At 40.5% G+C, this 25,167-nt stretch overlaps 1 protein-coding gene across 2 annotated transcripts in view; it reads left to right on the plus strand.

Annotated features, from left to right (window-relative positions):
• Nucleotides 1–25,167, plus strand: part of cyp7b1 (cytochrome P450, family 7, subfamily B, polypeptide 1) — a 328,716-nt gene that overhangs the window by 299,428 nt on the left and 4,121 nt on the right. For both annotated transcript variants that reach the window (XM_072467668.1, XM_072467669.1), the window contains 4 exons: nt 6,222–6,355; nt 8,712–9,302; nt 12,812–13,018; nt 18,555–18,733. In XM_072467668.1, the coding sequence (XP_072323769.1) occupies nt 6,222–6,355; nt 8,712–9,302; nt 12,812–13,018; nt 18,555–18,733 (1,111 nt within the window). The remainder of the gene's footprint in view (nt 1–6,221; nt 6,356–8,711; nt 9,303–12,811; nt 13,019–18,554; nt 18,734–25,167) is intronic.

Here is a 25,167-nt window from a genome sequence, read left to right on the forward strand (position 1 = left end):
GAAGGGTAGGTTGTGCCTCACAAACCTTATTGAGTTCTTTGAGAAGGTGACCAAACAGGTGGATGAGGGTAAAGCAGTTGATGTGGTGTTTATGGATTTCAGTAAAGCGTTTGATAAGGTTCCCCACGTTAGGCTACTGCAGAAAATACGGAAGCATGGGATTCAGGGTGGTTTAGCAGTTTGGATCAAAATTTGGCTAGCTGGAAGAAGACAAAGGGTGGTGGTTGATGGGAAATATTCAGACTGGAGTCCAGTTACTAGTGGTGTACCACAAGGATCTGTCTTGGGGCCACTGCTGTTTGTCATTTTTATAAATGATCTGGAGGAGGGCGTAGAAGGATGGGTGAGTAAATTTGCAGATGACACTAAAGTCGGTGGAGTTGTGGACAGTGCGGAAGGATGTTACAAGTTACAGAGGGACATAGATAAGCTGCAGCGCTGGGCTGAGAGGTGGCAAATGGAGTTTAATGCAGAAAAGTGAGGTGATTAATTTTGGAAGGAATAACAGGAAGACAGAGCACTGGGCTAATGGTAAGATTCTTGGCAGTGTGGATGAGCAGAGAGATCTCGGTGTCCATGTACATAGATCCCTGAAAGTTACCACCCAGGTTGAGAGGGTTGTTAAGAAGGCGTACGGTGTGTTCGCTTTTATTGGTAGAGGGATTGAGCTTCGGAGCCATGAGGTCATGTTGCAGCTGTACAAAACTCTGGTGCGGCCGCATTAGGATTATTGCGTGCAATTCTGGTCGCCTCATTATAGGAAGGATGTGGAATCATTGGAAAGGGTGCAGAGGAGATTTACCAGAATGTTGCCTGGTATGGAGGGAAGATCTTATGTGGAAAGGCTGAGGGACTTGCGGCTGTTTTCGTTGGAGAGAAGAAGGTTAAGAGGTGACTTAATTGAGGCATACAAGATGATCAGAGGATTGGATAGTGTGGACAGTGAGAGCCTTCTTCCTCAGATGGTGATGTCTAGCACGAGGGGACATAGCTTTACATTGAGGGGAGATAGATATAGGACAGATGTCAGAGGTAGGTTCTTTACTCAGAGAGTAGTAAGGGCGTGGACTGCCCTGCCTGCAACAGTAGTGGACTCGCCAACACTAAGGGCATTCAAATGGTCATTGGATAACATATGGACGATAAGGGAATAGTGTAGATGGGCTTTAGAGTGGTTTCACAGGTCGGCGCAACATTGAGGGCCGAAAGACCTGTACTGCGCTGTTATGTTCTATGTTACTGGAACAACCCTGTCTATTTTTAACGTGCAGGTTGTAGAGAGGTTTTACTCAAAACCTTTTCAACAAAAAACATTGGCTTGGTGTTTTTATTACTTAAAATTCTGTCACAGGACTTGGTTTTAATTATTGATTCATGCAGAGTATAATTAACTAAAATTGAAATGCATATTGAAGGATTGAAAAAAATATATTTTAAATAATGTGGGAATATGCACCTGTATATTTGACTGGGGATATTAAAAGTAAAACATTGCACTTCTTTCTAAAGGGAAGTAAAGGAAACACAAGAATTCCTGCATGAGAGTAAATCAACACAGCAGGAAGAAAAGTATGGTCCCAAAAGGCAACATGAACTCTGCTAAATCACACAAATAAATCTGCTATATTAGGAGGGTGACGAAAGGTCATTAACAACAGAAGTCGTGAAATAAATTTACAAATTAAAATGGTCAACCAAAGCAGTTCTACATATGAGGCACAAATATAAATTAGTGCTGTTGAAAATATGCTTTCAGAACAGCAACATGAAGTGTAAATGATTATTTCCTTCAAAGGGCCTGTAAGTAGTGGCCTTATATGTAGCAATTTTCTTTGCTGATGTTTGTGATTTCTCCTATTGTACTGGCAAAACCATTCTGAAAACCATGTTGATGCCAAACCAAATGAGGAATTTGTGATTGACGAGACAGCATATTATTCCTCTTTCTAAAAATATTATCATAATGATTAGTCTGAAAACCAATGAAAATCGTCCCACAATCATCGAGTGAAAGCTGAATCTTTAAATTTGCCGTTGTTAGACCTACAGAAATTTAATTTTAAATACATTAAAGCCTTGATATTACTGAAAAATTGTATGTGTAATCTTATTTCATTAAATTAGGTCAACGTCCAGTAGTAAATCCATTTATTTGCTCTTTTGTTACCATTTTCTCCTTTAATATAATGTCAAAATTGCATAAAGGTAGAATTAAGTTAAGAAAATTATTTTGTTTAAATAGTCAATGAATCGGCATTAAATTGTTTCTAAATAAAAATGTAAAATCAGCTTCTCAATTGTTTTATTTGTTTTATGAGTTCGGTCATAAAATTACTTGCATTACATGAGGCAGCATTCAATTATCCAACATCAATAAACCATTTGGCTTTGTTTAAGATCAAAAGATTAGAATTTTATACCTTTGTCATTTACTATTGGTTTATTATTGGGTAATGTCCAATACTGCTAATGTTGAATTGCTTAAATTGAAAATATTACAGTTTAAAATCTAATTTTATGGAATAATAGTTCTTGTTTATTTTAAAATAATATCTGCAGCTAATGATGTAAAAGAGATATTTGACAGGACAAAGGGATCAGTGACTCAAGATTTTGACAAACACAGAGAGCATACAATCTTGTAATTATATCAGTAGTATTCATGATGAAATGCGCATTTATCTTCCAAATTAATATCTTCCTTTTGTCCAATATTGTGCACTTATCATTTCATTTTTTGTTTTTAAGTTCTTAAATGAGGCAAAATCAGACATAATGTTGTATTACATAAACATTAAATCAAAAAATAATGTCATGCCATGAAGGGGCATTAGCAACCTTTTTAAATTGTACAGTTATACTGAACGCTATTGACTAATTAAATGCATTGATTTATAGCTTTCTGCTATCTCTTTGACGAGAAACTTGCCTTGTTAAAATGTCATAAGTTGTAGTAAAGTTAGATTGGGTCAAAAACATTTTATTTTAAAGTGCAAACATATCAGCCATAAAATGGATGTTATTTTCAACTAATTATTTGACCAAATCAAACCTTAAAAACCCTCAACTCTATTATAAAAGTTTTTGGATATTCTGCTAATTTTAAGTTCATTTCGCTGTAAGTAGTACACCAAAGTATTAATATTAAGGCAAAACTGCACACCAATTGAAAATTTTCAGAGAAGCTATTCAGCGAATACAAGATGGCAAAGATGATTTATTTTATATGTTCAAAAATTCTTTGAAAAGGTCTTTAGAGATAGAAAGAACAGCCAGAACACTAATCAAGGCATTTCCTCTTCTTTCTACAGGATTGTTTACTAGTTTCTCTGATTTTTATTCCTTCACAAGCATTTAATCCATTTTTCTGCAACTCCTATGTTTCCTCCTGCCACACGGATCGTCCGGAGGCCTGATATACATTTGCTTAATGCATATCTGGTACAGATTGCCTGATGAGCTGAACTGATCACAACCACCCATCTGATATCAGACCTAAAAAGGCTTTGCATGGTTCCCCTTGGCTTAGGCCTTGTTTGAATCACCATATTGGACGCAAACTATCAGCTTTGTTGCGCCTAACTCAGTTCGCGTCAAATCTTGCGAAATCTGACGAGATCTCGTAAGGCGTTGCGATCTGGATCCTGCCCATTGCAATTGGGATCCAGATTTTCATATTCTAGTGAGCAGTTAGTCTCACTTGAATATGGCTACACCGGATTTACCCAGCGGCCGGGATTGAATAGCCTCACCTCAGAGACCCCGAAGAGTCACCGTATAGTACTGGTTTCCACAAACGTAGATCAGGCATACCGGCACTTTGGGGGTCACCCGACACGGGACTGTTTCATTTCTGTTGCACCGCGGCCATTATCTCCTGTCTTGGCATTATGCAAACTTTTGAGAGTTATTAATTGCCGAAGATTTAACCTCAGATGCTAAACTTGCATTTTAAGTTTGCTAGTGACGTATTATTGCTATTTTATAATATAAAGTATGGCATTAATCTTTTTATTTTTTACTTTTTACCTCACTTTAGGATAATTGTTACTATGTAATTTAAAACTTCAAAAATAGGTTGAAAAGAAGGTAACTTTTAGACCAACTATCAGTAGATAATACAGTAAGTTAAAATACCAAGTAACAAAACCATAGAAGCCAGACATTTCAGATTTAATCCTCAGTCTGTACTGATTTATCTGACCTCCGCCATAAAGTAGGTGGGTGCTGCAGTATTGGGTGGGTGGAGGCAGAATCAGTCACCAATCTCTTAGCACAATCTTGTTATCTGCTGGAATTTTGCATGTGAACGAATATTTTTGTAAATTAATTTACAGGATGTGGGTATTGCTGGTTAGGCCAGCATTTATTGTCCATCCCTAGTTGCCATTCAGAAGGTAGTGATGAGTTGCCTTCTTGAACTGCTGCAGTCCTTGAGGTGTAGATACATCCATGTGCTATTCGGGAGGGAGTTCTAGGATGTTGCCCCAGTGACAATGAAGGAGGGACAATATATTTCCAAGTCAGGGTACTGAATGACTTGGAGAGGAACCTCCAGGTGGATGAGATTTCCAGATATCTGCTGCTCTTGTCCTTCTAGATGGTAGTGGTTGTGAGTTTGGAAAGTGTTCTCTGAGAAACCTTGGTGAGTTCCTGTAGTGCATCTTGTAAATGGTGCACATGGCTGCCACTGTTTGTCGGTGGTGGAGTGTTTGAATACTTGTGGAAGGGGCTGTTTAGCACAGGGCTAAATCGCTGGCTTTGAAAGCAGACCGAGGCAGACCAGCAGCACGGTTCAATTCCCGTAACAGCCTCCCCGAACAGGCGCCGGAATGTGGCGACGAGGGGCTTTTCACAGTAACTTCATTTGAAGCCTACTTGTGACAATAAGCAATTTTCATTTCATTTTTCATTTCAATCAAGGGGCTGCTTTGTCCTGGATGGTGTAAAGCTTCTTGAGTGTTGTTGGAGCTGCACGCATCCAGGCTTGTGCCTTGAAGATGGTGGACAGGCTTTGGGGAGGTCAAGAAGTGAGCTACTTGTTGTAGGACTCCTAGCCTTTGACCTGACCTGGTAGCCACAGTATTAATGTGGGAAGTCCAGTTCAGTTTCTGATCAATGGTAATGCCCAGGATGTTGATTGTGGTGATTCAGCGATGGTAATGCCATTGAATGTCAAGGGGCAGTGGTTAGATCCTCTCTTTTAGGAGATGGTCATTATATGGCACTTGTGTGGCGCGAATGTAACTTGACACTTGTCAGCCGAAGCCTGGATATTGACCAGGTCTTGCTGCATTTGGACATGGACTGCTTCATTATCTGAGGAGTCACGAATGGTGCTGAACATTGTGCAGTCATCCGCAAACATCCCCACTTCAGACCTTACAATGGAAGGGATGTCATTGATGAAGCAGCTGAAGATGGTTGGGCCGAGGACACTACCCTGAGGAACTCCTGCAATGATGTATTGCAGTTGAGATGATTGACCTCCAACTACCACACCCATCTTCCGTTGTGCCAAGTATGACTCCAACCAGCGGAGAGTTTACCCCCTGATTCCCATTGACTCCAGTTTAGCTAGGGCTCCTTGATGCCAGACTTGGTCAAGTGCTGCCTTGCTGTCAAGGGCAGTCACTCTCACCTGAGCTCTGGTATTCAGCTCTTTTGTCCATGTTTGAACCAAGGCTGTAATGAGGTCAGGAGCCGAGTGACCCTGGCGGAGCCCAAACTGAGCATCCGTGAGCAGGTTATTGCTGATTAAGTGCCGCTTGATAACACTGTTGATGACTCCTTCCATCACTTTGCTGCGGTTATTGGCTGAGTTGGATTTGTCCCGTTTCTTGTGTACAGGACACACCTGGGCAATTTTCCACATTGCCGGGTAGATGCTAGTGTTGTAGCTGTACTGGAACAGCTTGGCTAGGGGTTCCTTGAAGAGTCATCTTGAGTGGTGGCTTGTAAACTGTACGCTACTCCTTCATCAGTCGAAATAATTTTCTAATTCAATAATTCAAGATTCAGTTGCAATTTGGTGACTGAGAAATTTTTATTACTTTACTATGTTAAAATTGAATATTGCAAACCAATAGTATTAATAACCAAGAATATTTATTTATTGTCTGGAAGCAAGAAACAGCTGCAAGAGTGCTTAAATGGTTAACTCTCTTTACACCAATTGCTGTTTTTTAAAAATTGTTTCATGTCTCTCTTTTTCATTGCAGGCTTGGAGAACCACCTCTAGAACAAGGCTGGATCCCATTTTTTGGCAAAGCATTTGAGTTCCATCGAGATTCTTCAGGATTTCTTGTCTCCTGTCAACAAAAATGGGGAGACATCTTTACGGTCTACATCGCAGGTGAGTTTTCAGAGTCCAGCCTAGAGCTGCCACTGAAATTTTGTGCTGTAAATTCTGTTTTGCTTTTTGTTCAATGTTGTACAGCCACCTGACCCAGCAATTTTCTAGTCACTGTTGTACTTAAGGCAATGGCAGTAACTTCAAGAAAACCGCACAGCCACACAATGTTTCCATTCAGACAGACATTTGGAGATTAGCTGTGGCAATAGGGCTCAGAATGTCGTCCAGTCCATGTGTAGACCGTTCTGAACATGGGGGAAAGCTGTGCAGATTCTGCTATGTAGTCTTGTTCATTTTCTATCCTAAAAATAACTTATCAAAAAGCTTGGGAAAAGCAGGTATTTCTTTTTGTAATTAATGCGTTCCGAACCAATTCACATGGAAAACACAAAACGGTGCTTGCAATTGCTAGCACGACGGTGTCTTGGAACGCGATTCCGCTGATTGCAGTTTCCGACATGACGAGCAGATGATTGTCATGCCGAAAAGTCGCAAGGGACATGAATGTCATCTTAATAAAGAAATTAAAAAGCACATCTTTCTACAAGAAACAATGTAGATTTCTGACCTGTCGCAGAAAATAGTTCTCTAATTGGTATTGTGTGGTGGTGCAGCAGAATCGTTTTCCCCAAACGTCATTCTAGCGAAGCAATACTGTACATCATTGTCAACACTTCAGCAAAATCTTCCTAATAAGAGAATGATTACGTAAATGCTGTGTTTCACAAAAAAAAACTACCTTGTTGGATATATCTACCAGATAGGTTTTTTTCCCTTTTATTTTGTTCCACTAGAAATGAAGTACAAATGCCAGAAAAGATAAACTATTTTCAGCTGATGCACACAACATGCATTAACAGATTTTAGTAAGTGAAAGGAGAGCAAACGGATTATTTCTGAAGTATTTTTCGATTTTATTAATTTAAATATTCATGTAGAAAAATTGGACACTGACCTAGTATGTACAAGCATATTGTTTTTTTTTTTTAAATGTAGCAAATATTGTGTAATTTACCATTTAACTTCTATTATTCATTCTTATTGGAATTCTCCTTTTTATGTTAGAAACATATAACCTATGTTTTCATTTTTACTGTAAACACAAGGATAAAATATTGTGGTTCATGAACCCCAGGTATTACAGCACTAGTGCCATCCAGAGCTGACCCCACAAAGCTTTGTGCGGACAATGTGGGAATATCTCACTTGCATGGGGTAGGCAGGCAAAAGCACCATTACAGGTGCTTCAGGGCCCACCTTCCCCGTGCAGCCAGATAATTAGTTATACGCTTGTCTTTCCTCATCCCTTATATAACAGAACCAATCATTTAAAAGTTTTTAAGAAATGTTTTTCTTTTATTTGGGGTTCATGACCACTTCCCTGACTTAGACTGCATGTGTAGGGTACTCATGTGAATCTGGAGGCCGGTGCATCTTCATTCACTTGAAATCTTGGCATCCACAGGTAGAGCCAGACGGCCAGAACCTCCTTTTCCTGGGAATCCCTGCCTTTGGACCTGTCCTCTCATGACATTTGCCTTGTAGAGGCAGGTGGAGGCTACATACCAAACAAAGCATCTAGGTCTTTGCCAGTTTCTTTTGGTGCAGCCATTGGAATTATTGGGGAAGATTAACAAAACCACAGAGAAACATGTTTCGTTACCATATCAATTGTTTAAATAACTCAAATTGCTTTACTACAGTGAGCACCCACGATGAGGCACTATTAAAATTTAAAGGATACTGCTTCTCGTAGCCTCAAAGTTATATCAACCTCTCTTTGACAATGAAATGTGTAATTAGTTTTCTCATCTGAGTGTGGAGAATGGAGGAGTGTTTCCAGGATTTTCTCGGTAGTTGACATCAGCTGGAATCTGGCTACAAACTACTCCTCCCTCCCTCACTCATTTAATCTGATTGTCCATCTAGTTTCAAGAGAAGCGATGGTGTGGCAGTAGTGTTGATGATCTGAAATGATCCAAAATGGATCAGATCAAAAATAGGTTCACAGGCCACATGTGTTACAATGGGTACAGTTTTGATATACAGGACACATCGGGCAAGTGGTGGACAAAGCATGTGGGGCCCTCTCGATGTCAGCAGCATTTTGATGGTGCTACATTTTTCAAAGTTAGCTTCCCATTTGCAGCGCTGATGGGATTTGGAGGGAGGGAAGAGGGCAGCAGGTGGATGCATACACAGTGCATTCAGTAGCTCAACATGTAATGTGATCAACCAGTCTACACAGTTACAATTTGCAATGGCTTTGTTAAATTGAATAGAAAGTGGTATGAAACAAATGGTTTTCCTTAATGTTGTGCCATGTTTCTAACATTTTTTGTTTTATTTCTTGTAGGAAAGTACATTACCTTCGTTTTAAATCCATTCCTTTATCAGCTTGTGGTTCAGCACAAGCAGTTAGACTTTAAAGCGTTTTCATTGGCAATGTCAGCAAGAACTTTTGGCCACCCTTATCTAAATGATCCCAAGGTACCAGTATCCAGTGAAGAGATCCAGAAGCACTACTCTTGCCTAATGGGTGAGGAGCTACATATTTTGGTTGAAAGCACGATGAAGAATCTTCAGAGTGTATTGAAGCAAGAACAGATGTGGCCAACAGATTGGAAAGTAGAGAGCATGCTTGATTTCTGTTGCCGTATCACATTTGAGACAACTTATATTTCGCTCTATGGAATGGCTCCTAAGAATGAGCACAAACAAATCACAGAATTAAGAGAGAAATTTCTTAAATTTGATAAAAAGTTTCCCTATCTGGTTGCGGGGATTCCAATTGAATTTCTCGGCAACACCAAAATGATACGCAAAGAACTTATCAATTATTTCACATCTAGAAATTTGGATCAACGGCTAAATATGGCAAATATAATCAAAGCGAGGAAGAACTTCTTCGAGGGGCATTCATACCTTCAGGATCATCAAAGTGCAGGTAAGGAAATATAAATATATATAATATATATATATATATATATATAGCTGAACACAAACAATCTTTCATCAAGCTACCATGGTTTAAAAATTACCAAGGGAATGCAATCTCATCCTACTAGCCTATTCCTGCTATTTTGAGGAATTTAAGGTCATACAACAAAGTTAATCGTTTCAGATTTTGCAGGAGTAGGTGTCACTGAGTTTGAATGCTATGTCCTACACCACTATGGCCTGGCTTTGAGACCTAGACTAATAGAATGTCGCCTCTATAATAAATGATTGGTCCTGATTGAAATGAATCATAGACTGAACAGTATACCCCAAAATGTTCAATTTCCCTAATTAGCTATTTCTCTGAGATAAGATGAGAAGTCCCGTGTTAAAAGTGGAAATCCATGTGGTTGGGATGATTACCTGAGGGTAACAGTGAAGCCGCACAGCAGGAAGCTGATTTTGAGGCTTCTTGTTTGGCTAGTGCACAGAAAGTTGGACCAGGTAAAATATTTGGCTTCCCAATACTATCTTTCACTATGATTAGCCTAAATTTAATTTACCTTTTATTTTTGTTAATATACTGTCCATAAAAAGAGAAGATTTCATTTTAACATAGCATGCAGGGTAAAGACAGGTGGCTAAAATGGCGAGCAAAGGAGTATGCTGCCTTCCTAATGCAATTTTAACGGCTGAGATTCCACAGCATGGAGGTAATTTGTCACAAGTAAGTTGGTATCTACTGAACATGGGAGATTGGAGGCCTGTTGACCCCAGAATTAGCAGTGAAACATTCCATGAGGAAGTAGTGTCGCCAAAAGAGACTGAGGTAAGTGGGTAGCATGGCAGCACAGTGGTTAGCACTGTTGCTTCACAGCACCAGGGTCCCAGGTTCGATTCCCGGCTTGGGTCACCGTCTGTGCTGAGTCTGCATGTTCTCCCCATGTCTGCGTGGGTTTCCTCTAGGTGCTCCAATATCCTCCCACAAGTCCCAAAAGACGTGCTTGTGAGGTGAATTGGACATTCTGAATTCTTCCTCGGTGTATCCGAACAGGCGCTGGAGTGCGGCGACGAAGGAATTTTCACAGTAACTGCATTGCAGTGTTGATGTAAGCCTACTTGTGACAATAATAAAGATTAAGATTAAAAGTTGAGTTTTGAAATTTTGAGAAGGGCCTATTGAGTGTCCGGAATGGGGATGAAACTCTGCAAGCATTCCATGGGCTTCCGTGTTGTGGGCTTGCTTCACTTTCCCTACCCTGCATTAGTTCTGCAATCTTCTCCACTGCTGAGTATTTTATTTGTACCTGCAACGATCCCTTGGGTTCCAGTTGACAGGATTAGGAGCAGTAGGTGCCAACTCCTCATTTCCATTCCATAGGTATATCATCATTTGATTATTATGTCTTTGTACTTTTTACGAACATAATTAGTCAACTGGCCAGGTGAATCATGAGCTATGGGGAAAGGATATTTAGAGGCAGTGAGACGGGAGGAATTGTAGTTGAAAATGAGTTTTATGTTTGCGAAATTCTGAAGAGATTTTATTTATTTTGTGTAAACTTTGAGAAAGAATTTTCTGTTCTCGCGCCTGAATCTTATTAGATCACCGAGTGCTTAGAGTAGAGGGAAATCATAGAAAGGGGAAATTAAATTTATGGTAATCATAGTTAGTTTTGTCAGTATTGGGGAACTGAACATTTTAGCTGGTACAGCTTTCTGTGCCAATAACTCTCAACATAGAAAGAGGCCATTGGGCCCATTGTGTCTTTGCTACCACTCTAAAGGAATAATTCACCTAGTGCCACGCCCGTGCCTTTTCCCCAAAGCCCTATAAATTCTTCCTTTTCAGATCATGGACATGATTCAAGTAAATAGGAACAAAGTCCCATAGTGAGCGTGTTTGGTCACGTATTTCCCAGTGCTTGCAACTCGCGTTTGATAAGGGGCCTCACCGGGGAACGCGCGACTAAGGCCGCACATAGCCCATTTTGTACACTGAATAGCTCCGCTTCCGGAACTCCTCAGTGTCGAGTCACGATCTCCGAGACCCCTAAAGCACCTCTGGCATCTCCACCCCCTCCCCAAGCACCAATGCATTGTGGGAGGGGTCCCTGGCTTCCCCTCCCCCCCTCCCCCCCCCCCGCCAACACCCATGCAGGGCATTACTATCCGTTCGCACTCGCGGAAAAAATGCTAACCTGACACCGCACCCTAGTACCCTAGAAGTGCTCCTACCAGCTGGCAGTCCACCTGGGCACCTTGGCAATGCCAGGCTGGCACTCAGGTGGCACTGCCAGGGTGCCAGGCTGGCACCATCAATGCCAGGGGGCAACCTGCCCAAAGGGCATGCACCTGGGAGCCTCTGATCCCCTTGGAGACCCCCACGAGTGCCGTTCCGTCTGGTCCCCGACTGTGGAGACCCGTACTGAACTGGGCTCACCTGAGGCCTTCGAGGCGAGGGAGATTAATCCCAATGTCTAGCTGTCTCGCTTTATTATGCAGATCACGTTCGTTCTTGCGAAACATTACGCGCCGGGTAGAACCGGGTCACATTGCGACGTGGCGAGCTGCTTTTCCCTTTTGAAAACCTCCATAGACGCTGCCTCCACCACACTCTCAGGCAATGCATTCCAGATTCTAAAGCACACATGGAACAATTTGTCCCTATCTACCCTGTCAAGACCCCTCATGATTTTGAATACTCCTCTTGACCTTCTCTTCTCCAAAGAGATCTCAACTTCTGCAGACTTTCTTATTACAAGTGCCTGGAACCATTCTTATGAATCCACTTGCACCCTCTCCAATGCCTTCACATCTTTCCTGAAGTGTGTTGCCCAGAACGGGGCGCAAAACTCCAGCTGATTTCAAACTAGCATTTTAATTAGCTTTAACATAACTTCCTTGTTTTTGTACTCTATTCCCCTGTTAATGTCAAGAGAAGAGGAGCACAAATTGCTAATGTAATCTATCCGGATTTTTATGATGTAAATAGTTAACCAATGTGGAAGAGGACTGATGTAAATGATCCAATATTCATGCCAGACACACAAAATCATAATATAAAGCTATTTTAATGTTCGGCTAAAGCACAAAAAAATTGAACTGTTACATTTCGGAGAAGGCAATTATGTGACCTTGAATGTTTTTAAATCTTGGAAGTGGCCTATATTGTAATATTTTCATCCTGAAAAAGCCTTCTGGGATAATTGAATTCAACTTTTTGCTGATGTGGTAAAACAAGGCACTTATTGCTGATAATGAGGCAGATTTAACGGAGCCACATTTATTCTCCCCGCAATCCCCCCCCCCCCCCCCCCCCCCCCCCCCCATGTAACATTGCTTTGAAACTGTCCTCATTAAGCAGAAAATTAGACTTCAGAAGCCTATTGGTCCTCATTAGCATTCACTGATCCTTGGCTGGGTCTTTGTCCTAACATCTTTTAATTAGCACACTGCAAATCTAATCAGTGTAATAAATGCTATTAATCTTCCTTTTCACTTATTTTCTCGCAGCACATCATCTTGCCTTCCTGTGGGCTGCTGTCGGAAACACTGTTCCAGCTGTATTCTGGGCCTTGTATTATCTAGTGAAGAACCCAGAAGCCCATGCAGCTGTGCATGATGAAATTGAGCATGTGTTACAGGCGGCAGGTCAAAGACCGGGCCCTGACTTCAATATCAGCCTCAGCAGAGAAGACTTAGACAGCATGGTGACCCTAGGTAAATCATTTAATATGCAACCAGAAAAGGGCATGTTGTCCCTATTTTGAACATTTGAAAAACACATCAAACACCCACTTTCATCAATTATGCACTCCCTATTGTACTGTAGAGGTAGTTTGATTACTTGCAAACATTAGTAGATAAATTCAGTGATTTTGTTTTCTCAAACTAGAGCTCCAGTGTTATAGGCCCTATTCTCAAAACAGTTAAGGACAAAATTTCCATCAAGTACTGGGTGAGCTGTTCTTTCTGATAGAAAGCTAGCGCTGTTGTTTAAATGTTTAATGATTTTACTGTAGTCTGCTTTCTGATGGTAATTCTCTTTTGTGGTATATTCATTTTCCTCTATAAATGGAATGTGCAAGATCCATATTAGCCCCTCAGTATATATTGTGCCGAAAGTTGAATCAGTTGAAACCTGAATAAAAGGGGGTAATGTTTTGAACTTCCTCTGTTGAATGGATACATTTATAACAAAGTAAGTAGTTCTCAATGCAAGTGTTCTTAGAAGGTTGTGAATGAATGGTCTGAACCATTGTGCCAGCAAAGCATCCTCCCTCGCTCACTGTTTGACCTGTGCTTATGTCTCCACTATTAAATAACATGCCTCCTTCACTCATACAATTGTTCACCTTTGGCATAATAACTATAATTCTTTGAAAAAAGGAACTGGATTCCATGTACTGTAACCCTTAACTAAAAGTATCCAGTACACAATGTGTTAAAATCTGTATATTGGATTTGACATACATTTTGGAATGAGAAATGAAGACATATGATCCTTTTAATCTTGGGAGTCAGCAAAACGGAAAAAAAATCCTCTGAGGAAATGCATGATCTCATTTGAGAACAGCAATCACACCTTATCTGACATGAGCTTCTAGTCTGCTTTAGGAAACAGTGGTTTAAAATTGGGATGCTCAAGAGGCACTGAAATGGAGGCTGACTGCTGAAGATTATGACATTGCAGGGTTACTAAGTACAGTAACCTATCAATGTAACTCTTTCTCACGTCCTTCATGTATGTGACCATCAGCCTAGCTCATCTGGAAGCACTATGGCCTTTGAGTCAAAGGATTGTGGGTTCAAACCCCATTCCAAAACTGAAACAAATTTAACTTGACACTCCAGTGCAGTACTGCATTGTTAAAGCTGCTGTGCTTTGGTTGAGATATTAAACTGACTCTCTCTCTGCTGGTTTAGGTGGATTTAAATTATTCCATTGCATCTCCCTTCAACAGAAATATATTAACTGGTTATTTATATATTTGCTAATTGTGGGCTCTTGCTTTGCATTTATCTCTGCATTTATCCACTTTAGCGGTTCATCTCAAAATGCAACTCCTTGGATATGATGTCACAAGATGTCAAGTAAACATAATTTTTTTGTATGTGTGAGTAACTTAATGGAAGCCACGTGAAACACTCAAATCCTCCTTTGTTACAAAAATACTGCAGGCTCTTGAAGGCACTTTCCTACAGGACCTACTCTAATAATTGAAATAATTTTCTTCTAATTAAAGCCATAATGTTCCAAAGCAGCAAAATTTTAAATGCTGAGTTTTAAAAATCCACACCCACAGGATATTTCTCCAGCCAGAAATCCCATCTCTTAAAATCCATCATTTAGATATTTTAAACAAAAGTAACAGTACCCTGATTTTGACACACGCCAAAAACTATTTGTAAACTCCAGCTCACCTGTCAATCACAATGCCAATCTGTCAGGCACCATTTAGGCAGCTGCTTTCCTAAGGTGCTGCACAGTGACATCAGGCATCATTGACATCATCATGATTGACATGTGGCCCAATGTTCACAAATAGTTTTGGAGGGTTTCTATACTTTCTTTAGAATAAGTAAATAAAACATGATCAGTTCATGGGTTGCGGGGGAAGGAATCCAAGTGGTAATTTCTTTTTTAGTTATACTTCACTGAGCCATTATGATAGATATGTAAGTAGAAAATATTATTTGGGTAAGTCTTGACCCCCTTTCTGGCCTTTCCTGACCTATAGTGTCACAACTGCTGATTTATTTTATAGCTTGCGGCTTCTTTGTTAATCACAAACCTATATAAAATATGCATTTTATAAAGCATCACTTCCATTTTAAAAGCAGCTTTGCGAATGCTGCTTGAAAATTCATGAAGAAATGATAGACATGGTGGAAAAGGCACTTTTCTCAACATTCTACTTTTATGACATGTTTTCTTTAGTGGTGACTAAATCACACTTTGCTAGTTTCCACTAAAAGGCATTAGCTATAAAATGCCTTGGGATGGATTAAAGATTTCTCAATGTAAAGCAGGACCGACCTTTAAAGTCAATATGTAATGAGTCCACTCACTTCTTTCACCCACAATATAAAGTTGCGCTTACATTCAATAGATCAGGATTAGTTATTGTAGTATTCGGATTTGTTGCCCTCCCTCCTGCCAATCAACTCAGGGGGTGGGGATTAGGAGAGTGGCTCTCAGTAGAAAGATGGTAACAAATATTAAGCATCACAAGATGTGTTCTCAACAAAGGTTAGTTTATCTTCACCAAACCTGCTCCTCCATCAAGTTATTCCAGTTGTATCCATTTTTTAATGCAAAGCAGTATTGTCAAAACAAGTGTTATGTAATATCAATTTCACCTCACTCTAGTCAAAAAGAATAGGTGAGATTTTTTTGTAAACAATTAATCTCAATATAATTTACGTGCTAGACTGTGCAATAAAACTACATGATTTGTTTTTTTTTAAGGAAAGCTTTGTCATCCTGGAGTGATTCCTCCTTATTGTTATTTTCTTTTATTGTCAGCTTATTAGCTGACAAATTGAAAACAAATAATTATGGGGATTGATACTGTAGTATCTCCAGTTGGTAAATGATCATTTACCGTTCAGTTTTATTGAACCTCATTACATGATCCATTCCTTATGCTCTTTCTAAGTCTTGAGCGAGGTATTAAATTAGAAAGTAGTTAAGAATGACCTTGCAATCCTTTGTTGCAGTATCTGTTTGGTAACTGGGTATCAATCACTATGTGGTTTATCAGTTGAATTTTATCCCAGTTTAACTGGCTGTTGATGGTTACAATGAAGTCTCAAATTAGGTAGTTTCACTTTTGTAACTTGCTTTATTTTTTTATTTATTGAAAAATTCATATTTCATGAAATTAGAAGAGAATACTTATATGTTGATTGTTATAGATTTTTTAGAAAGCTGGTGAATCTTTCAATGCACAATTGACCACAGCAATCATAACTGTAACCGGCCTTGCATAGAACACAATATTATCCCATTGTTACTTTGTAAGGAACAAAAAACTTGTTTGAAATTTCAATTCATTGGGACATTGCTGTAAATTGACTTCGATCACAATTGTACATAGATTGTAGGTAAGATTGTAACTTTCACTTCACTAGTTTAAATAAATGTGGTGTTCTACAAGACTTGGCCTGCAACATATTACACACGTCATTCAAGATTAAAAAAAGGAAACCTGTAGCATGTTTTCAAAAGGGACTGAATATTTCTCCTAACCTCAGCATGCACCGTGCAGTTTAGTCTCCAATGTTTTGGGGCAAGCTAAGGGGCACGTTCACTTGCTGCCTAGCTATCCCATGGTAGGCTTTAAATTGGCTGGTTTGTTTGTGACTAGCATAGAAACAAATGTTGCTCTACTGCACTGGATATTTTACTGTAGCTCTTGGTACTGAATGGAAGATCTCACGTGCTACCAGCTGATCTATCTGTAGCATTAAATGGCTGCTTCTGATGTATGTTAAATGCGTGCAAGAAATTGTAAGCAAGTTGTTTAGATTGATGAGGTTTTCTAGATTTTGGGGGGGCAATGTGTTGCAGGCTTTGCATGTTTTATAGAAATGTGTGTCTTTTAATTTGTCAGCTCAAACCCCATAGGCCTGTGATCTCCCTTGCTGATCATCATCTGACTCATTACTTTTGTCATTTAATAATTATCATCATGATTGCTCAAAGCCAAAGCAGCCTAACCTCCCACATGTAGCTGGTACTGTAAGGTAAAACAGATTTGTCATTTACGATCTGACCACGAAGACACACTTTGTGCTCCATTATCGTGATTAACTTCTGCATAAGATATGCTTGCCCAATTGTCATTTGTGATACTACATCAGCCACTGACTGCCATGCTGCCAGTGAGAATGTCAACCAATGGAATGTGACCATGTTGCTTGTGTGATAACTACCACACTACCATTTCACAGTTGTGTGCTGCAGTCATGAGATTTTTATTTGTTTCGTCTGATTTCTTAGGCAAACAGTAATGTTTCACTTGTCATCTATCATTTCCCAAGCACATACTAAAATGGTTTATACACAGTGTCTTTCTTGTGGCTGCGCACAGCATGAGGGTAGGGGGTAGACATTTTTTCGTACGCTGCAAAGTTTCGCTGCCAGAACACTGCCAGTTAGAATCTATCGTGTCAGGTGCCTTGTGGCAATCCGCAATCTAGGCTTCATTCTGGATTCGCAGTTGTGTTCTGGCTTCGTCACCAACAAACCGATTTGACTCTGCCTGATTATAGTAACGAAGGCAGTCCAAAAGAATATGCACAGACTCACTGTACGTCACATTGAATCACCGCGCTGACCACACAGAGCTGACCGAAGCTTCATTCCTTTAGACAAATGTACGCTTAAGGAAAAACCTCCTGCGAGAATGCATCCCATGCCACTTTATTTTCTGTGCACGCTGCAGCAGATTTAATGTTTACTGAAAGAACAGTTGCTGTTTACTTCGGATTAGCACTTGCAGTTTTTTTTAAGCTTCCTTTTTAACAACGTGATGGTGCTTGGGATCGCGAGTGCAACTTTTTACCCAGCTCCCTTTAAAGTAGGTGGTGAGTTTTGCAAATATGTATCATCTCATGGATGTAACTCAATTTTTATGCTTTCACGTGATGACCAAAAAGAATCAAATTGTTAAATTCGGTATTCAGATATGCTGTTGGAAAGAAGTCAGTTTTGATTACTATGAGAGTGTTGCAACCTTAGACAGGAGCTACATGCTGATATGCATTCTATCAGAATGATTTATGCAAATTATGCACATCATTCCCATAGGAATTCTTTCTCAAACTGCCAGGATAAATTGCCGGAAATTAGCCATAAAATCTGTCGAGCAGGGAACAAAAGTTGAAGGCCACTAGGATAGCAAGGACATTGGGTTTCTGGAGCCTACTAGGATAGGGTGGTGCATTGTTGTAAAGATTTTCTAATAGATTCTGAAAATCTGCAATTGCCATTTTTACTGGAAGGAAATCTTTTTCTCTTTTTGTGTTGAAATTAGAAATTTCCATTGCTTAACTGAATATAGCAAATACATCATTCGCTATGCTAATAATTTGAAGGATCTTCCCAAACTAAATTCTAAGTTTTGGATGCAGAAAGTGTGCGAGTCCTGAGACAGGACCTTACTAACAGTCATGATGGTAACGCTGTATTTTTTGTTCTCTCTCCTCATTCTTTCCTTTTGTCCATTTTTATTCCCCATGTCTTTAGGAAGTGCAATAAAAGAAAGCTTTCGATTGTGCAGTTTCTCAATGAACATCCGAGCAGCCCAGGAAGATGTCACCTTAACATTTAAAGAAGAGCAAAGAGTCAAATTGAGAAAAGGGGATTGGATAGCCCTTTATCCTCACATTCTACACATGGACCCAGAGGTTTATGAAAATCCTGAGGTATGTGGTGCCTTGCCCATGTGGTGCTCATTCAATCCTGTGGCCATACAGCAACAAGCAAGCCTTTTGTTCTAGTGTGGCTATTGCTCTTTCTTGCGAAAAGAATCGCCCGTCTTTAGAATAGCGTGTGGTCGAAGACCTGCAGGTCATTGAATTTAGTGTCTCAATAGAGAATATGGGAATGAGATTGAGTAGTCTTGCTTTGAAAAGGATTAACATTAAACTGTGAATTGATTGGCTTGAAGTCAAGAAAACTCTCAGCTTTGTCAGGTAATGGATCACTTGACGACCAAGGAAAAGAAAGAATAAAGAACTGGGTTGGTAACAAATAAGCTGCACCATTTAGATAATTGTGCCAGGGCATCATTGATTCCAAAGACTCCTGTAATAGCCATATGTTACTGCACGTCGCTTCATACAGATTCTCCCTTTTCGCGATCAATTGGCGTGAACTTGAGATTGTGAAGCTGTTGCTCTGCGGTGAAGCTCTGAGGGTAATTGTGTCATCCCCTTGTATTTTTTTCTTGCAGCCAGAGTTAATGAATATCAAAGGCTGGAAATTAATCCACCATGGCACAGCCTTAATGTGGCTTCAGAGATTCGCCACCTGCATGCAAATTAAATGCAATCAGAGTCCACATTGCATTTGGTGGATTGTTGCTGGTACTAACATTAACACTAAATTATGAGCTGAAGTTGGAAAGCAGGGATGACCGTTTCAGCAGCAGTGAACACTGCTGTCTTCTTTCTCACCATGACCTTCCCATGTACATGTGCACATGAATACATTAAATTCAGTTATTAGTATTAATTGATGGTTTTTATTCAAGATAAAAAAAATCAATCTGGCCAGCATTTAATTTAGTATATTACATGCTTAGTGCACTAAATCATGGTCAACCACCACTGAATACAACTAGGTAATATTGTTTAGTTCATGCATCCTAACATTAATACTCTTTCATAAATGTTGTCATGAATCCGTACCCTCGATTACATTGATAGATGTTGTATGCACTGGTAGCTATGGGGAGCATTAAAAGAAAACCAAAAATGCTTCATGCCCATCTCTCCAAGAAATAACAAAAATCATGCAGATTATTGAAAACAAACAGAATTAAGTTTAAATCTGTAAAGTGACCTGAGGGTTCAGATGGTGGTTGTAAATTGTTCAATCATATATAATGTCACCTGAGCACTTGTAGTTTGCTCTCAGGTGTTTATTTGTCTCTAACAATAGGTTTATTAATTCAAATTTACAAACTTATAATTTTATTGCTTTCAAATATATGCCCAGGTGCTTGATTTTGACATTGAGGAAGGGAAATAAAAATAAAGACCTGGAAGGGATGATAAATCTGTCATTTATTTGAATGATTATGATGGTCATGGATCCTTTCAGTTTATAAACCTATCAGAATCCCAAGACTGAGAATATGGCACAAGAATATGCCAAAGCCCTAGTTTATTTCATAAATGAAGGAGCAAGGCCACTAAACTCAGGAAATTACAAAAGAGGTAGTGGAAACCAGGAACTCGCCCCTCTCAAATAGGTGTTGCATCAATTAAAATTCTCAAGGCCAAGATCTACAGATTATTTTGTTAGATAATGGTGGAAAAGGTGATTGGAGTAATAGCAGATGAATGGAATTTAAATATCAATGAGCCATACTCTGTTTGAATACCAGAACTGGTTTGAGAGGCTGAATGGCCGTATCCTATCCCTATGAGGTATGGAACTCAGGAGAGACAGTCATATAGGTTTGTTATATGAAAGTTTGTCATAGTGCAGTTTATATCAGCTTGCTCCCTGAGAAATGAGGATAATGTGCAACAAAGTCTAATATAGTATTTATTAGTATGGTGTGTCTACAAATGTTTTGTTAAAACCTAAAAGGAAACTTATGCTTTTAATCCAGGATGGTAGCCCTCTTTGATGCCCATTTCAAAGCACTATGTTGTAGCAAACCAGAACACTTAGAAATTTAACACCACGATTCTGAAAGGCCATTCCTTGCTATTTATCTGTTAGAAGTTACAGGGCTTCAGTATGTATGGTCTTACTGAAGTTAGTTTGAATCTACTTTCATGTAGGAGTTACAAATTTATTTTGGCTTGTTAAGTTTTTTGGCCAATTGTGGAGCATGAATGCACACGTGTTTACTTGACACTTTTGGTTGCTGTTTCAGTATACTAACAAGTTATTATGGCAAAAGAGTTGTCATATCTGATTCTTGGAATGAATGTGCAGCTATATAATTTATTTTCTCATTGTGCGATTCATGGAATAAATCCATGCCCCATGTTTGTGCAAAACAAATACTGTGTTACCCGCTCTCCTGGGTCACATGCATTATGTAAGTTTTCTTTCTTTCTCCGATATATCTGTCATGTACCCAATGAGTTGCTTACTTATTCAGGTGGAGCTGTTTAAATAGGTTTTAGTTACCAATTATGACATTTGACCTGGAAGATAGAAATGCCTGACAGTACTAGGTACCCTTATAATTTTCTGCAATAATGCCTTTTTACAAGTCTTGCAATGTTTATGCAGAGTCTATGAACAATTCATATATTGTAGTCTAATATCAGGCCAATTACCTTTGCTTGTTAGATCATTAGTCTTAGACATTTGGAATGATTTAATGTTCAAAGCACATATGTAACGCACAGCCAGATTACATTTTTTATCATTGTCCTCCCACTTAAGCAGTACCTGATATATTTAATTTCAGACCATGTGATTATACTCAGGGGTCACAAAAAGGCCATTACTGCCATTAATTGATATGTTGTATATCGGTATTATGTACCCAAAAATAATTTGTTTAAAAAAACACCATTTGGATCATTTTACAAAAATGATTAAACTTCTAACCATTGGAATACTTTATAAAGCACGGTAGTACAGTGATTAGCACTGTTGCTTCACAGCGCCATGGTCCCAGGTTCGATTCCCAGCTTGGGTCACTGTCTGTGTGGAGTCTGCACGTTCTCCCCGTGTCTGCGTGGGTTTCCTCCGGGTGCTCCAGTTTCCTCCCACAAGTCCCGAAAGATGTGCGGGTTAGGTGAGTTGGACATTCTGAACTCTTCCTCGGTGTACCCGAACAGGCGCCGGAGTTTGGCGACTAAGGAATTTCATTGCAGTGTTAATGTCAGCCTACTTGTGACCATAATAAAGATGATTATTAGATTATTATTATAGGATTCTTTTGAAAGACCAGTGCTCAATTTTTTAAGCACTTCCGGGGCAGGTGTGACCTATATAAGAAGGACAAGTTGCATCTAAACTGGAGAGGCATAAATATCCTGGCCGCGAGGTTTGCTAGTGTCACACGGGAGGGTTTAAACTAGTATGGCAGGGGGGTTGGCACGGGAGCAATAGGTCAGAAGGTGAGAGCATTGAGGGAGAACTAGGGACAGTGTGGCTCTGAGGCAGAGCAGACAGGGAGAAGTTGCTGAACACAGCGGGTCTGGTGGCCTGAAGTGCATATGTTTTAATGCAAGAAGTATTACGGGTAAGGCAGATGAACTTAGAGCTTGGATTAGTACTTGGAACTATGATGTTGTTGCCATTACAGAGACCTGGTTGAGGGAAGGGCAGGATTGGCAGCTAAACGTTCCAGGATTTAGATGTTTCAGGCGGGATAGAGGGGGATGTAAAAGGGGTGGCGGAGTTGCGCTACTGGTTAGGGAGGATATCACAGCTGTACTACGGGAGGACACCTCAGAAGGCAGTGAGGCTATATGGGTAGAGATCAGGAATAAGAAGGGTGCAGTCACAATGTTGGGGGCTTACTACAGGCCTCCCAACAGCCAGCAGGAGATAGATGAGCAGATAGGTAGACAGATTTTGGAAAAGAGTAAAAACAACAGGTTTGTGGTGATGGGAGACTTCAACTTCCCCAATATTGACTGGGACTCACTTAGTGCCAGGGGCTTAGACGGGGCAGGGTTTGTAAAGAGCATCCAGGAGGGCTTCTTAAAACAATATGTAGACAGTCCAACTAGGGAAGGGGCGGTACTGGACCTGGTATTGGGGAATGAACCCAGCCAGGTGGTAGAAGTTTCAGTAGGGGAGCATTTCGGGAACAGGGACCACAATTCAGTAAGTTTTAAGTGCTGGTGGACAAGGATAACAGTGGTCCTAGGGTGAATGTGCTAAATTGGGGGAAGACTAATTATAACAATATTAGGCGGGAACTGAAGAACCTAGATTGGGGGCGGATGTTTGAGGGCAAATCAACATCTGACATGTGGGAGGCTTTCAAGTGTCAGTTGAAAGGAATTCAGGACCGGCATGTTCCTGTGAGGAAGAAGGATAAATACGGCAATTTTTGGGAACCTTGGATAACGAGAGATATTGTCGGCCTCGTCAAAAAGAAAAAGGAGGCATTTGCCAGGGCTAAAAGGCTGGGAACAGATGAAGGAAAGTAGGAAGGAACATAAGCAAGGAGTCAGGAGGGCTAGAAGGGGGTCACGAAAAGTCATTGGCAAATAGGATTAAGGAAAATCCCAAGGCTTTTTACACGTACATAGAAAGCAAGAGGGTAGCCAGGGAAAGGGTTGGCCCACTGAAGGATAGGCAAGGGAATCTATGTGTGGAGCCAGAGGAAATGGGCGAGGTACTAAATGAATACTTTGCATCAGTATTCACCAAAGAGAAGGAATTGGTAGATGTTGAGTCTGGAGAAGGGTGTGTAGATAGCCTGGGTCACATTGAGATCCAAAAAGACGAGGTGTTGGGCGTCTTACAAAATATTACGGTCGATAAGTCCCCAGGGCCTGATGGGATCTACCCCAGAATACTGAAGGAGGCTGGAGAGGAAATTGCTGAGGCCTTGACAGAAATCTTTGGATCCTCACTGTCTTCAGGTGATGTCCCGGAGGATAGCCAATGGAGAATAGCCAATGTTGTTCCTCTGTTTAAGAAGGGTAGCAAGGATAATCCAGGGAACTACAGGCCGGTGAGCCTTACTTCAGTGGTAGGGAAATTACTGGAGAGAATTCTTCGAGACAGGATCTACTCCCATTTGGAAGCAAATGGACATATTAGTGAGAGGCAGCATGGTTTTGTGAAGGGGAGGTCGTGTCTCACTAACTTGATAGAGTTTTTTGAGGAGGCCACAAAGATGATTGATGCAGGTAGGGCAGTGGATGTTGTCTATATGGACTTCAGTAAGGCCTTTGACAAGGTCCCTCATGGTAGACTAGTACAAAAGGTGAAGTCACACGGGATCAGGGGTAAGCTGGCAAGGTGGATACAGAACTGGCTAGGTAATCGAAGGCAGAGAGTAGCAATGGAAGGATGCTTTTCTAATTGGAGGGCTGTGACCAGTGGTGTTCCGCAGGGATCAGTGCTGGGACCTTTGCTGTTTGTAGTATATATAAATGATTTGGAGGAAAATGTAACTGGTCTGATTAGTAAGTTTGCAGACGACACAAAGGTTAGTGGAATTGCGGATAGCGATGAGGACTGTCAGAGGATACAGCAGGATTTAGATTGTTTGGAGACTTGGGCGGAGAGATGGCAGATGGAGTTTAATCCGGACAAATGTGAGGTAATGCATTTTGGAAGGTCTAATGCAGGTAGGGAATATACAGTGAATGGTAGTACCCTCAAGAGTATTGAAAGTCAGAGAGATCTAGGTGTACAGGTCCACAGGTCACTGAAAGGGGCAACACAGGTGGAAAAGGTAGTCAAGAAGGCATACGGCATGCTTGCCTTCATTGGCCGGGGCATTGAGTATAAGAATTGGCAAGTCATGTTGCAGCTGTATAGAACCTTAGTTAGGCCACACTTGGAGTATAGTGTTCAATTCTGGTCGCCACACGACCAGAAGGATGTGGAGGCTTTAGAGAGGGTGCAGAAGAGATTTACCAGAATGTTGCCTGGTATGAAGGGCATTCGCTATGAGGAGCAGTTGAATAAACTCGGTTTGTTCTCACTGGAATGACGGAGGTTGAGGGCGACCTGATAGAGGTCTACAAAATTATGAGTGGCATAGACAGAATGGATAGTCAGAGGCTTTTCCCCAGGGTAGAGGGGTCAATTACTAGGGGGCATAGGTTTAAGGTGAGAGGGGCAAGGTTTAGAGTAGATGTACGAGGCAAGTTTTTTTACACAGAGGGTAGTGGGTGCCTGGAACTCGCTACCGGAGGAGGTGGTGGAAGCAGGGACAATAGTGACATTTAACGGGCATCTTGACAAATACATGAATAGGATGGGAATAGAGGGATACGGACCCAGGAAGTGTAGAAGATTGTAGTTTAGCCGGGCAGCATAGTCGGCACGGGCTTGGAGGGCTGAAGGGCCTGTTCCTGTGCTGTACATTTCTTTGTTCTTTGTTTGTTCTTTGTAAAGATAATGTGACTCGAAGGCAGAAGAACATTGAGTACTGTTTTTTTGCTTCTTTTAAATTATTTTCAGTACA

Source organism: Scyliorhinus torazame, chromosome 11 (assembly GCF_047496885.1).
Source record: "Scyliorhinus torazame isolate Kashiwa2021f chromosome 11, sScyTor2.1, whole genome shotgun sequence".
Taxonomy (NCBI): domain Eukaryota; kingdom Metazoa; phylum Chordata; class Chondrichthyes; order Carcharhiniformes; family Scyliorhinidae; genus Scyliorhinus; species Scyliorhinus torazame.